General features: G+C 40.1%; 2 protein-coding genes across 2 annotated transcripts in view; one reads left to right on the top strand and one right to left on the bottom strand.

Moving 5' to 3' along the window:
* Positions 1-14,639, top strand: part of LOC117324551 (kinesin-like protein KIF26B) — a 385,773-nt gene that overhangs the window by 61,659 nt on the left and 309,475 nt on the right. The window contains exon 3 of the mRNA XM_033880465.1: positions 10,620-10,713. The gene's annotated coding sequence lies outside the window, so the exon portion shown is untranslated. The remainder of the gene's footprint in view (positions 1-10,619; positions 10,714-14,639) is intronic.
* LOC117322817 lies at positions 12,207-14,213 on the bottom strand. Its single transcript, XM_033877760.1, has 2 exons — positions 14,195-14,213; positions 12,207-13,567 (listed from the first exon to the last, which is right to left on the bottom strand). The coding sequence occupies exons 1-2, from the start codon at positions 14,211-14,213 to the stop codon at positions 12,207-12,209; spliced, it is 1,380 nt and encodes a 459-aa protein (XP_033733651.1).

Genomic DNA, 14,639 nt, shown 5'->3' with positions numbered 1-14,639 from the left:
AGTTCATTTCATCATTACATGTAAAACAAATTCTACTGTAAGAGCAGTATACATATGTATATAATAAATAATTAAATGAGTAAATTCAATATTCTAATGACTATGTTGTCTTCTAATGACCGCCAAATTTCAATTGATATTTGCCTTTTTATTAAAATATCAACTGAACTGTTGTAGGCAGACTTATATTATTTATGGATAGGCTACAAATGTATGATATTCTAGAGTATGTTTATCAGTTGAGGAAGGCAGACTTATCCTAGAGTATGTTTGTCAGCTGAGGAAGGCAGACTTATCCTAGAGTACACTATGTTTGTCAGCTGAGGAAGGCAGACTTATCCTAGAGTATGTTTATCAGCTGAGGAAGGCAGACTTATCCTAGAGTATGTTTGTCAGTTGAGGAAGGCAGACTTATCCTAGAGTATGTTTGTCAGTTGAGGAAGGCAGACTTATCCTAGAGTATGTTTATCAGCTGAGGAAGGCAGACTTATCCTAGAGTATGTTTGTCAGTTGAGGAAGACAGACTTATCCTAGAGTATGTTTGTCAGTTGAGGAAGGCAGACTTATCCTAGAGTATGTTTGTCAACTGAGGAAGGCAGACTTATCCTAGAGTATGTTTGTCAGTTGAGGAAGGCAGACTTATCCTAGAGTATGTTTGTCAGTTGAGGAAGGCAGACTTATCCTAGAGTATGTTTGTCAGTTGAGGAAGGCAGACTTATCCTAGAGTATGTTTATCAGCTGAGGAAGGCAGACTTATCCTAGAGTATGTTTGTCAGTTGAGGAAGACAGACTTATCCTAGAGTATGTTTGTCAGTTGAGGAAGGCAGACTTATCCTAGAGTATGTTTGTCAGTTGAGGAAGGCAGACTTATCCTAGAGTATGTTTGTCAGCTGAGGAAGGCAGACTTATCCTATAGTATGTTTGTCAAGTGAGGTAGTCGGGCCTATGAAAATTATAATCAATAGGCTATACTGTATATGTTATCTTCGAGTATGTTTGTCAAGTGAGGTAGGTGGATTTATATAATCAATAGGCTATATATGATATCCGATGGTATGTTTGTTAACTGAGGTAGGCAGACTTATATAATAAATGTTTGATCGTTAACTACATTTTTGTTACACAATTGTGTGGTATCGATCATTTGTTCGGACGAAAGTATACAAGGAATTTGATTGATTGACTGTATCAGTAGTTTACTAATAGATCTTTACATGTACTTGACGAGTCACACATGAGTTGAAATAACGTGATTTTATTCGATATGTCACATGTGCGTACCAAATTTGTGATAAAATCCGTTGTTTGTTATGAGGTTTATTAAACTTTCCACATTTTCTGCAGTTTATCGTACATGACGTGACTTAGTATCAATTTTAACTTTAATTATGTTTATTATATTTTATATGATTGGGGTATGATTTATATATAGTAGTATGTACCTCATGTACAGTAAAAGTTGATATGATTGGGGTATGATTTATATATAGTAGTATGTACCTCATGTACAGTAAAAGTTGATATGATTGGGGTATGATTTATATATAGTAGTATGTACCTCATGTACAGTAAAAGTTGATATGATTGGGGTATGATTTATATATAGTAGTATGTACCTCGTGTACAGTAAAAGAGAAATGTATTAACTTGACCAACATAAAAAACAACATTTTCGAAATATTAACGATATCTTCTTTATTGGTATTTGATCGGGTTGTGTTGAACTTATTAATTGCCTGATGAACTCGGTGAACTTTTTCATTTAAGATTTGATATAAGTTAAATTAAATACATGATGTTTGCTGGGTTTATCGCCCCGTGAACAGTCAGCGAATTTTAAAGTGGAGTCACCTTGTAGTAGTTGGTGACTACCTCACTGAACAACCTGCGGGAGGCCCGTCGTATGCCATCCTGAGAAATTAGGGTAAATTGTCCTGCCAAAGGACACAACCACGTCAGCACAGACTGTCCTTATCTCAGCTTCTCGAGAAACACAAACCGAGGGCTCTAACCGACCCCGTCCCCTTGGAATGTAGTATTTTGTTTGGGTCTCAATCACTTGTTTTTGTTTTGTTTTTGCCCTTCTTTATCCAGTTCATTCAAATGTACATTTTTCCGAATATAAGTATATGTATCCCCCTCTAGCTCCTCCATGGTTAGACGGCCTCACTTAAAGTACACTTAACCTTATTTAAGTGTCAAACTGAGACGATTTCCATGCCGTTTCAATGCGAACTCCACAATTCTATCGATGTCCCGTCCAACTCTTAAAATTAAATTAACACACAACACACTCAAAGTTAAAGTCAGTTCGCCAGTAGGCCTTTATAAGTACGATAAACACGTGCTTGCCATCAACATTTAAACAGAACAACGAACTCTTATCTACAGCTGTTTTATTTTCAATAGAGGTCAAATACACTACATTCATTCCATACATTACAAATATACAGGATAATTCAAGACAGTATACAAAGAAATCGTGTCATATTCAATACATTTTATTTCAATAGATGTCATAAAATTCATCATTGAGGCTTCCACAATTAACAAAAGCTGTCATGATAGTCTTGTTCTACTGAGTGTTTGTTTTGATCGCGTCATTGCAACGTTCAGAAAGATTCAAATAAATATGGGTGAACTAATATTTTAGTACATTAATAACAATGCTGAATTTCAATTTGTATTTTCTTTATTGAATTGGATTGATTTACATTTTGTCAATTAAACATTACATGATTGAATAGATAGAACTTGTATTTGAATACTCATTTGAATAATTGTGTCTCTTCTGGTCGCCAGCGCGTGACCACGTGCGTCTGATACAATCGGTATCACAATGTTATAGTGATTTTAAAGAAAAGTAGAAGCGAATGAGGACAGCAGTTAACATAATCAGTTTCTACCGAGTGTCTGATCAACCTTAGTTATCGTTACCATCGTTCCTGTCGTAATCTCGTTTGGACGAGATCTCGGCTGCCGGCCCTGTGTACCTTCCTCGGGCTAACACGCGCCTCTTCGACTACACCAGCGAGAAAATTAATTTCTGAACTTTATTGATGGCGCCCACAAAAATAATTAAAACATGCATCTCCATAAAGATTTGTGTAGTTACAGCGTATACAATCAACGCTTAAATTACCAAACCGTATTTAAATAGAGTAAATAAAGTTCAGTGACTTGTTTTACGCTAAATATAATAGGAAATCGAAATTTAACAGTCAGCAGTCTGCAATTTCTCGGCGTCTGGGAGTTCAGAGTTGGAGACACGTTGCTATAAATGGACATTCACACAGTCAAAATCCAGAAAAAAACATGGGAGACTAATAACTAATGTCACTCCGATCCCCTGATAATCTTTAATTGAATTCAGCTTTTTTTTGCCGATTGTGGTGCTACGAGAGTGTTTGCGAGTGCGAGCGTCATCAGCCGTGGAGAAGAGAACAAAAGTCTATCAAGATAATTACGTATACTCAAAATACAGAGCCTATAGTTCAAGGCAAATCAATCGTAGTACGGAATTGTTGATTTAGTGTAGACAAAATAGATTTATCTGTCCACAACCCCTGTCGGCAGGGATTATTTACGTCACAGTTACCGGTCACAGAGCTGTATCGGGTACCTAGTTATAATCCGAGGACAGTTTTTTGTTACGGAACGCGAAATATCCGGAATATCGTGTAAATGAGGGTGATACAGACAGTATCATAGTTTGATTGTTGTTTAATTATAACACAGTTTCTGAACACAGTTTTTGATTCATAATAATACAAGCCCAGGACAGTTAGACGTTCCTCTCCTTGTCAACAACGATATGTCTGAACACAGTCTATCGACGGTCTGAACACAGTCTATCGACAGTCTGAACACAGTCTATCGACGGTCTGAACACATGGGATGGAATACATACATGTACACAGTCTATCGAGGGTTTGAACACATGGAATACATACATGTACACAGTCTATCGAGGGTCTGAACACATGGGATGGAATACATACATGTACACGGTCTATCGAGGGTTTGGACACATGGAATACATACATGTACACAGTCTATCGAGGGTCTGAACACAGTCTATCGAGGGTCTGAACACACGGGATGGAATACATACATGTACACGGTCTATCGAGGGTCTGAACACAGTCTATCGACGGTCTGAACACATGGGATGGAATACATACATGTACACAGTCTATCGAGGGTCTGAACACATAGGATGGAATACATACATGTACACAGTCTATCGACGGTCTGAACAAATGGGATGGAATACATACATGTACACAATCTATCGAGGGTCTGAACACATGGGATGGAATACATACATGTACACGGTCTATCGAGGGTTTGGACACATGGAATACATACATGTACACAGTCTATCGAGGGTCTGAACACAGTCTATCGAGGGTCTGAACACACGGGATGGAATACATACATGTACACGGTCTATCGAGGGTCTGAACACAGTCTATCGACGGTCTGAACACATGGGATGGAATACATACATGTACACAGTCTATCGAGGGTCTGAACACATAGGATGGAATACATACATGTACACAGTCTATCGACGGTCTGAACAAATGGGATGGAATACATACATGTACACAGTCTATCGAGGGTCTGAACACAGACAGTATCATAGTTTGATTGTTGTTTAATTATAACACAGTTTCTGAACACAGTTTTTGATTCATAATAATACAAGCCCAGGACAGTTAGACGTTCCTCTCCTTGTCAACAACGATATGTCTGAACACAGTCTATCGAGGGTTTGAACACAGTCTATCGACGGTCTGAACACAGTCTATCGACGGTCTGAACACATGGAATACATACATGTACACAGTCTATCGAGGGTCTGAACACAGTCTATCGAGGGTCTGAACACACGGGATGGAATACATACATGTACACGGTCTATCGAGGGTCTGAACACAGTCTATCGACGGTCTGAACACATGGGATGGAATACATACATGTACACAGTCTATCGAGGGTCTGAACACATAGGATGGAATACATACATGTACACAGTCTATCGACGGTCTGAACAAATGGGATGGAATACATACATGTACACAGTCTATCGAGGGTCTGAACACATGGGATGGAATACATACATGTACACGGTCTATCGACGGTCTGAACACAGTCTATCGACGGTCTGAACACAGTCTATCGACGGTCTGAACAAATGGGATGGAATACATACATGTACACAGTCTATCGAGGGTCTGAACACATGGGATGGAATACATACATGTACACAGTCTATCGACGGTCTGAACACAGTCTATCGACGGTCTGAACAAATGGGATGGAATACATACATGTACACAGTCTATCGAGGGTCTGAACACATGGCATGGAATACATACATGTACACGGTCTATCGAGGGTCTGAACACATGGGATGGAATACATACATGTACACAGTCTATCGAGGGTCTGAACACATGGGATGGAATACATACATGTACACGGTCTATCGAGGGTCTGAACACATAGGATGGAATACATACATGTACACGGTCTATCGAGGGTCTGAACACAGTCTATCGAGGGTCTGAACACATGGGATGGAATACATACATGTACACAGTCTATCGACGGTCTGAACAAATGGGATGGAATACATACATGTACACAGTCTATCGAGGGTCTGAACACATGGGATGGAATACATACATGTACACGGTCTATCGACGGTCTGAACACAGTCTATCGACGGTCTGAACACAGTCTATCGACGGTCTGAACAAATGGGATGGAATACATACATGTACACAGTCTATCGAGGGTCTGAACACATGGGATGGAATACATACATGTACACAGTCTATCGAGGGTCTGAACACATAGGATGGAATACATACATGTACACAGTCTATCGACGGTCTGAACAAATGGGATGGAATACATACATGTACACAGTCTATCGAGGGTCTGAACACACGGGATGGAATACATACATGTACACGGTCTATCGACGGTCTGAACACAGTCTATCGACGGTCTGAACAAATGGGATGGAATACATACATGTACACAGTCTATCGAGGGTCTGAACACATGGGATGGAATACATACATGTACACAGTCTATCGACGGTCTGAACACAGTCTATCGACGGTCTGAACAAATGGGATGGAATACATACATGTACACAGTCTATCGAGGGTCTGAACACATGGCATGGAATACATACATGTACACGGTCTATCGAGGGTCTGAACACATGGGATGGAATACATACATGTACACAGTCTATCGAGGGTCTGAACACATGGGATGGAATACATACATGTACACAGTCTATCGAGGGTCTGAACACATGGGATGGAATACATACATGTACACAATCTATCGAGGGTCTGAACACACAGGATGGAATACATACATGTACACGGTCTATCGAGGGTCTGAACACACGGGATGGAATACATATATGTACATGGTCTATCGAGAGTCTGAACACACAGGATGGAATACATACATGTACACAGTCTATCGAGGGTCTGAACACACATGATGGAATACATACACGTACACAGTCTATCGAGGGTCTGAACACATGGGATGGAATACATACATGTACACAGTCTATCGAGGGTCTGAACACACGGGATGGAATACATACATGTACACGGTCTATCGACGGTCTGAACACATGGGATGGAATATATACATGTACACAGTCTATCGAGGGTCTGAACACACGGGATGGAATACATACATGTACACAGTCTATCGAGGGTCTGAACACATGGGATGGAATATATACATGTACACAGTCTATCGAGGGTCTGAACACACGGGATGGAATACATACATGTACACAGTCTATCGAGGGTCTGAACACATGGGATGGAATACATACATGTACACAATCTATCGAGGGTCTGAACACACGGGATGGAATACATACATGTACACGGTCTATCGAGGGTCTGAACACACATGATGGAATACATACACGTACACAGTCTATCGAGGGTCTGAACACATGGGATGGAATACATACATGTACACGGTCTATCGAGGGTCTGAACACATGGGATGGAATACATACATGTACACAGTCTATCGAGGGTCTGAACACACAGGATGGAATACATACATGTACACGGTCTATCGAGGGTCTGAACACACAGGATGGAATACATACATGTACACAGTCTATCGAGGGTCTGAACACATGGGATGGAATACATACATGTACACAGTCTATCGAGGGTCTGAACACATGGGATGGAATACATACATGTACACGGTCTATCGACGGTCTGAACACATGGGATGGAATACATACATGTACACAGTCTATCGACGGTCTGAACACATGGGATGGAATACATACATGTACACAGTCTATCGAGGGTCTGAACACACAGGATGGAATACATACATGTACACGGTCTATCGAGGGTCTGAACACATGGGATGGAATACATACATGTACACGGTCTATCGAGGGTCTGAACACATGGGATGGAATACATACATGTACACAGTCTATCGAGGGTCTGAACACACAGGATGGAATACATACATGTACACAGTCTATCGAGGGTCTGAACACACGGGATGGAATACATACATGTACACGGTCTATCGAGGGTCTGAACACATGGGATGTAATACATACATGTACACAGTCTATCGAGGGTCTGAACACACAGGATGGAATACATACACGTACACAGTCTATCGAGGGTCTGAACACACATGATGGAATACATACATGTACACGGTCTATCGAGGGTCTGAACACACAGGATGGAATACATACACGTACACAGTCTATCGAGGGTCTGAACACACAGGATGGAATACATACATGTACACAGACTATCGAGGGTCTAAACACATGGGATGGAATACATACATGTACACAGTCTATCGAGGGTCTGAACACATAGAATGGAATACATACATGTACACAGTCTATCGAGGGTCTGAAATCATCATCCGAGCTCTAATATCTTCAGCAAATGACATTCAGGAAATATTGTAAAACGGAAATAAAACGTCAAATATTTGGGAACTTAAATAAAGATAAAATATGAAAATATGTTAAGATTTCCAGCAAGGAGACAACTTGAATATCAGAAACATTTTATCTTTGGAATTTGAATATTTATATCATCAACATGCCTTAAGAAACAACTATTGGGTTTTTTTATAACTTCATATTCTGGCATTTAGTTTGAAGCAATTCTGTCAGCGTGTCAAACCGATAAAGTTATTATCTCGATACAGTAGCATTATTATACCGGCACGATGTGTGCATGTATACAAAATCTTCTGTACTAATTATCTGTGTTTTAGGAACTAGACATATTTGTCAGATTATATAATGAGGTTCTGCAAATAATATGTACCTGCTAAACGTTTAGTGAACGTGATATTATTTTCATATTTGCTTATAATTAAGTCTAGTTTACGGATGAAAAGTTTATTTTATCGGGTTTTTTTTGGGGGGGGGGGGGGGGGGGGGGTTGTATGTAGATTTAAGAAACGTCGTAAGTATACTGGACTTAACCAACGATCATTGACGGATATTGTAGAGCACGCACGTGCATTTGCAGAGGATCGAATGCAAATTTCTTTCTTGCCATTTCTGTGATCTCTGGCTAGAAATAGGCTAGAAATAGGCAAGCAGGTTTAGATAGAGGTGACAAATTACACAACATCTGTGTGGAGTTGTGCTGTCAAATAACTCAGGCATAGAGCCTATTGAAACTGCATGAAAATGCACGTGTTTATATTAACTACGTTTCTTGAAAAACAGACTTGGTTTCGGATAAAAAAAGCCATTATCAGTGAGCTCTATAAGCGTTTCCAAACCTCGTCCGTCAAATAACTCCGGAAAGACTTATCGGAAAACTAGGAAGCATACTTTGGACATGAAAATGCAATACTGGGTGGTCGTGTGTAGCACAGTAGTAAAACACTTACCTTTCATCTTGGCGACCGGGGTTAGATTCCCCGATCGGACGTGAAGAGGTCAGGGATCACCTGCCCGATCACGTGCATTAATCCGGGCCAACATGCGTGATTAATATACGTTTATTTAACTTTCTGTGCAATTGTTGTGAAATAAATAAAGTTTACATTACCAATGCGATATCTTTGTGTTGAAGAAGGAAATTGACCCCTTAATGGTAGAAGGGCTGCATAAACATAGGAGGTAATGAAATCTTAAAAATAAATAACTACTCCTTCAGTACGAATGAATCGAATATAACCAAAACTAAACTAGAATTAATGGACGGTCATAATCTTTCTTCTCCCGCAAACAATATATTGAATTATAACCTGGTAAGTTTAAATTTCTAAATTTTAATTTCCGAAGACGAGGAATGCATGACAAAAGAAAACTACTTATGTGTGTGCCGTGTTATACATTAATTCAGTTGTACCTATAGCTGTGTATCTTCTCGGGGTTTTGACCGACAGTGAATCAGGTACGGTTTGTCTCGGGGTTTTGACCGACAGTGAATCAGGTACGGTTTGTCTTGAACACTGACTTTGCGACATATCAATATGACTGGTAGATGGATGCGTTCGAATGGCACTTTCTCTCTTACCGACAGATGGGCGCGTTCGTCAAAGGCTGTCTCCGATTCTAATCCTCATGTTACTGGTGTTTGTAAAGTGTACAGAAATCGAGATAGGCATTTCGTACCTATCGTCTGACTTCAATTTCAAACCTATTACAGTCATGTAATCGAGGCTTTTAAGCTCTAAGACTCGACTTGTCACATTTACGACCATATCCAGAAAATACTTGTCACGTGCAAACTGCGATGTAGCCCAATTGCAGGAAGAGGGATCTTCTGTTAGATAGACTTAACGAGAGATACGACAGTATGGTCTGACGTTTAAAACGGTGTTTTACGAGAAACACTGGTATCTCTTTCCAGATGTCTATGTGTACAATTGGACGTTGGGTGTTACTTACACAAGTCTCACTCCAGAAACGTCGGCTACTGATAAATGGAGGAGTTTTGTCTAAATGTTTGTCTGCTTAACGGGAATGTTATGGCGAGTGTTTGCCGTAAAATATTGGTCGAGACCTGCCGAGGGCTCTTCAACGAAGATCGGTATGTCTGTGAGTGGACACTTGAGCGGGGTATCGATAGGGTTGTCTGTTGTTATTATGCTAGGGACATGATCTTGAGAGTTGTGAATGACCACTCGTCGTTATACAAGTGAGGGCTATTCACTGACCAGTCCTAGTTAAGGGTCCTTAACCCGCGCTGTAGTACTGTAATTCATGCTCAAGTTTTTTTGGTTTTGTTTTTATTTTTGTTTTGTTGGGTTTTTTTTAGGGAAGGGGGGGGGGGGGGGGGGGCTGATATAATTTCTTATTTTGTAGTCAGGTTGATTTTCTTGGTTAAATTTTTTTTTTTTTTAATTTTAGTATTATGCTTGTCGAGCTTGGTGAACAAACAATAAGATGACGTTCAGCAGCGTCAACATCAACATACGTTGGAATGTCGAGATATGAATTGAACAAGAAAATCAATAATTCTTAACTGAATTCATTTATCTTAACCCTGAGATGACTTTCAAAAATCTTAATATTCTTTGTATTTTCACAGAATATGCCGGAAGTCGGGTTACACGGGTGACGATGACGACACTATCTTAAGCACGCTTCTGATTCATCAAAATCACTAAAAAGCTTTTCTAGAGGTAAGTGATCGTCTACCGGAAAATACATCAGAACAATTTCGTAACAGTCTCCGGCCTCAGAGTCGCTAGATACTGACGTAGTGCATTCTAACATTTTGTTTTAAAATGCGTTAGCCCAAAAAGCCAATAGTGTGACAATGCGTTACTTGGTGACAATTGTTAGCCACAGCTATAGTTCAGTTCAGAAAATAATATATATATTGACAAGAGAAGTAAAATGTGCGAGTAGAAATATTCAGAGATCATGGTATTTGTTTTGATCTGTATGTGTACGCATTGCTACCATTATATCACTTTTGACGGGTTTTTCAATCAAACAAGTTTAAACTTCTTCCATGGTAACGAAGCGAAAACGATGATACTCAGTCAAATCGGCATTCATTTTGTTTTGTTTTCATTTCGTGTGGTCTCACCTTTAACAAAAAAAATCTATTAATGAGACATATTGGCAAGTAGCTCTACATCTACCTCATAGATAAGATGTTATCACTTCTTATTTCCATATTGAGAGGTTTTCTGCCGACCAGGAAGGTCCCTATTATTTACTTAGCACTTTTACAAACTGTCGGGATAAGTTGAATATCCTAATACAAAAGATTTATCGTATCAATACTAACTTTTGCATGTACATGCCTAAACAATATGCAAACATTACAATGACGCGGATGTTAATGCAGTATCACGTAGGCGCTTGTATTGTGTCGTTATCAACCATTATTATTGACATTTAAATAAGAGGTATCGACTTAGCGGATTGAGATCGGAATGTACCGGGATCCGGTCACTACGGATTCCTGAAGATATGTCATACCAATTGATAGTATCCATCCGGGTGTAAACAAGCTTACTATATGGTTAAACTGGCACCCGATAAAACCCGACCTACCAGGAACAAAACATTCCGTGTCAGTTTTCGGTAAATTACAAACTCCTAGATTTTTCCCGAACCGATATTATTTATGTACATAATTACTCTGAAGTATGTTACGACTATATTGCTACCTTGTCCACTTTTAATATGTTAACCTTGGCCTTTTCAATAATTTTGCTATTCTCACGGACGTATTTGTTAATGTTAATGTTTGATTAACGTGAATTACCATCTTGTCTAAGGGCTTCCACTGCTGAAGGGGGTTTACCACATACAATAATCTGTGTATGTGGTTTTCCATATTCTAACTTAGGTTATCCGTCCGGTATTTGGCTAATAGACGAAAATCATGTATGAAATCAATTATCTATTGTTTTTTGTTCACCATATATATTGCACAATAAATGTTTCTTTAATTAGAAAAAAAATCTCTGTGTAGCAATAAGCTACGATGTAGTAAACAACTTATACCCACTCAACCGCCCTTTCTCTATGTAGTCGAGACTTGGACTCTTTATTATTTTCTTTCTTTCCTATCTATACTTTCTTTCGTTCACTTCCCCTTGTTCTGTTGACGGCTCTCTCGACAACCGTCTTCCATGACCCGGGTTATTGTGGAGACTTAAAACTCTGGACATTGTCCCAGTAGGTGTTCATAGCCGATAGCAGGAGGGGAAAACGGACATTGTCCCAGTAGGTGTTCATAGCCGATAGCAGGAGGGGAAAACGGACATTGTCCCAGTAGGTGTTCATAGCCGATAGCAGGAGGGGGAAACGGACATTGTCCCAGTAGGTGTTCATAGCCGATAGCAGGAGGGGAAAACGGACATTGTCCCAGTAGGTGGTCATAGCCGATAGCAGGAGGGGAAAACGGACATTGTCCCAGTAGGTGTTCATAGCCGATAGCAGGAAGGGAAAACGGACATTGTCCCAGTAGGTGTTCATAGCCGATAGCAGGAGGGGAAAACGGACATTGTCCCAGTAGGTGTTCATAGCCGATAGCAGGAGGGGAAAACGGACATTGTCCCAGTAGGTGTTCATAGCCGATAGCAGGAAGGGAAAACGGACATTGTCCCAGTAGGTGTTCATAGCCGATAGCAGGAGGGGAAAACGGACATTGTCCCAGTAGGTGTTCATAGCCGATAGCAGGAGGGGAAAACGGACATTGTCCCAGTAGGTGGTCATAGCCGATAGCAGGAGGGGAAAACGGACATTGTCCCAGTAGGTGTTCATAGCCGATAGCAGGAAGGGAAAACGGACATTGTCCCAGTAGGTGTTCATAGCCGATAGCAGGAGGGGAAAACGGACATTGTCCCAGTAGGTGTTCATAGCCGATAGCAGGAGGGGAAAACGGACATTGTCCCAGTAGGTGTTCATAGCCGATAGCAGGAAGGGAAAACGGACATTGTCCCAGTAGGTGTTCATAGCCGATAGCAGGAGGGGAAAACGGACATTGTCCCAGTAGGTGTTCATAGCCGATAGCAGGAGGGGAAAACGGACATTGTCCCAGTAGGTGTTCATAGCCGATAGCAGGAAGGGAAAACGGACATTGTCCCAGTAGGTGTTCATAGCCGATAGCAGGAGGGGAAAACGGACATTGTCCCAGTAGGTGTTCATAGCCGATAGCAGGAAGGGAAAACGGACATTGTCCCAGTAGGTGTTCATAGCCGATAGCAGGAAGGGAAAACGGACATTGTCCCAGTAGGAGTTCATAGCCGATAGCAGGAAGGGAAAACGGACATTGTCCCAGTAGGTGTTCATAGCCGATAGCAGGAGGGGAAAACTGACATTGTCCCAGTAGGTGTTCATAGTCGATAGCAGGAGGGGAAAACGGACATTGTCCCAGTAGGTGTTCATAGCCGATAGCAGGAGGGGAAAACGGACATTGTCCCAGTAGGTGTTCATAGCCGATAGCAGGAGGGGAAAACGGGCATTGTCCCAGTAGGTGTTCATAGCCGATAGCAGGAGGGGGATTGGATTTTACTCAATAGTTTGTCATTCATTTGGCAAGTTTTTTTTTTGTCTATATGGATTCACTTCAAATTTGCCCGAGAAACAGCGCTATATTGCGAAATCAAACTAGATACACGCGTATAAATCATTTGACACCGAAGTAATTATGAACAATGCAAATCAAAGTCAGATAAACGCTTTGTCGAAATTTGATCAAGGTTGTGGAGAGTCTATAAAGGAAGAGATTCAGTGTTCTATTGTTAACAAGCTTTAAATAAATTAATGTCTGTTTAAAAAATAACAACGAAAGATATGGTTCTGCTACTTCACGTGCGCACCTGTCACCGGAAGTAGACCTCGTGACCGGAGAAAGTGCTAACTTAAAGTAATTTTAGACACTGTTCGATAACTCTTTTTATCGCATTTCTCATCCAACTTGTAGCCAGAATTTCGGGAGATTTTTTAATGTAAATACTGATAGACCGATAATGATGATTCTCGTGAAATCTGGCCAAGTGTCAAAATAAACGTATAGTTGGAAAATGATTTAATTCTGGTTTATATGGCTCCTGACATAGACCTGGCGTATGACTCGGATAATTATTGGATTTCTGTCGCCCCGTCTGTAACACCATGTATCTCCCTAATTGTATTTACGATGTAGATGGAGATTCATTCCGATAGAGCAAGTCTACATTTACCGTTTTGATAAGATATTCAATGAAACAATTAAAAACTTAAATAGATAAAATTGAGAACATTCCCTTGAAAAGCAACAACGTAATTTGCAGTTGACAAGACATTTTCCCTGGGTATATGTAATGCACACGATGAAATTCGCATATCCTTGATAACTTCAAATTACAATTGTGTTGAAATTCTCAATAGTTAATTAAATTGACATTACATATTAGACGCGAATTTCAAACGTAAATGGTTTTGTTTAAATTTAGTGTATATTTAAATATATTCATAAGAATGTATGTTGTTCTGGATCTGTTAAATACCAAAATAGATCAGACCTCTTTCATGTCTGTTTGTCAAATAGGGGAATGACAAAGGGAACGACTACCTAGGACCAGAATGAGTTGACTGTCGAATT

This window comes from Pecten maximus, chromosome 3 (assembly GCF_902652985.1).
Source record: "Pecten maximus chromosome 3, xPecMax1.1, whole genome shotgun sequence".
NCBI lineage: Eukaryota > Metazoa > Mollusca > Bivalvia > Pectinida > Pectinidae > Pecten > Pecten maximus.
The sequence above is the reverse complement of the archived record's forward strand: the minus strand, read 5'-3'. Positions and strand labels throughout refer to the sequence as shown.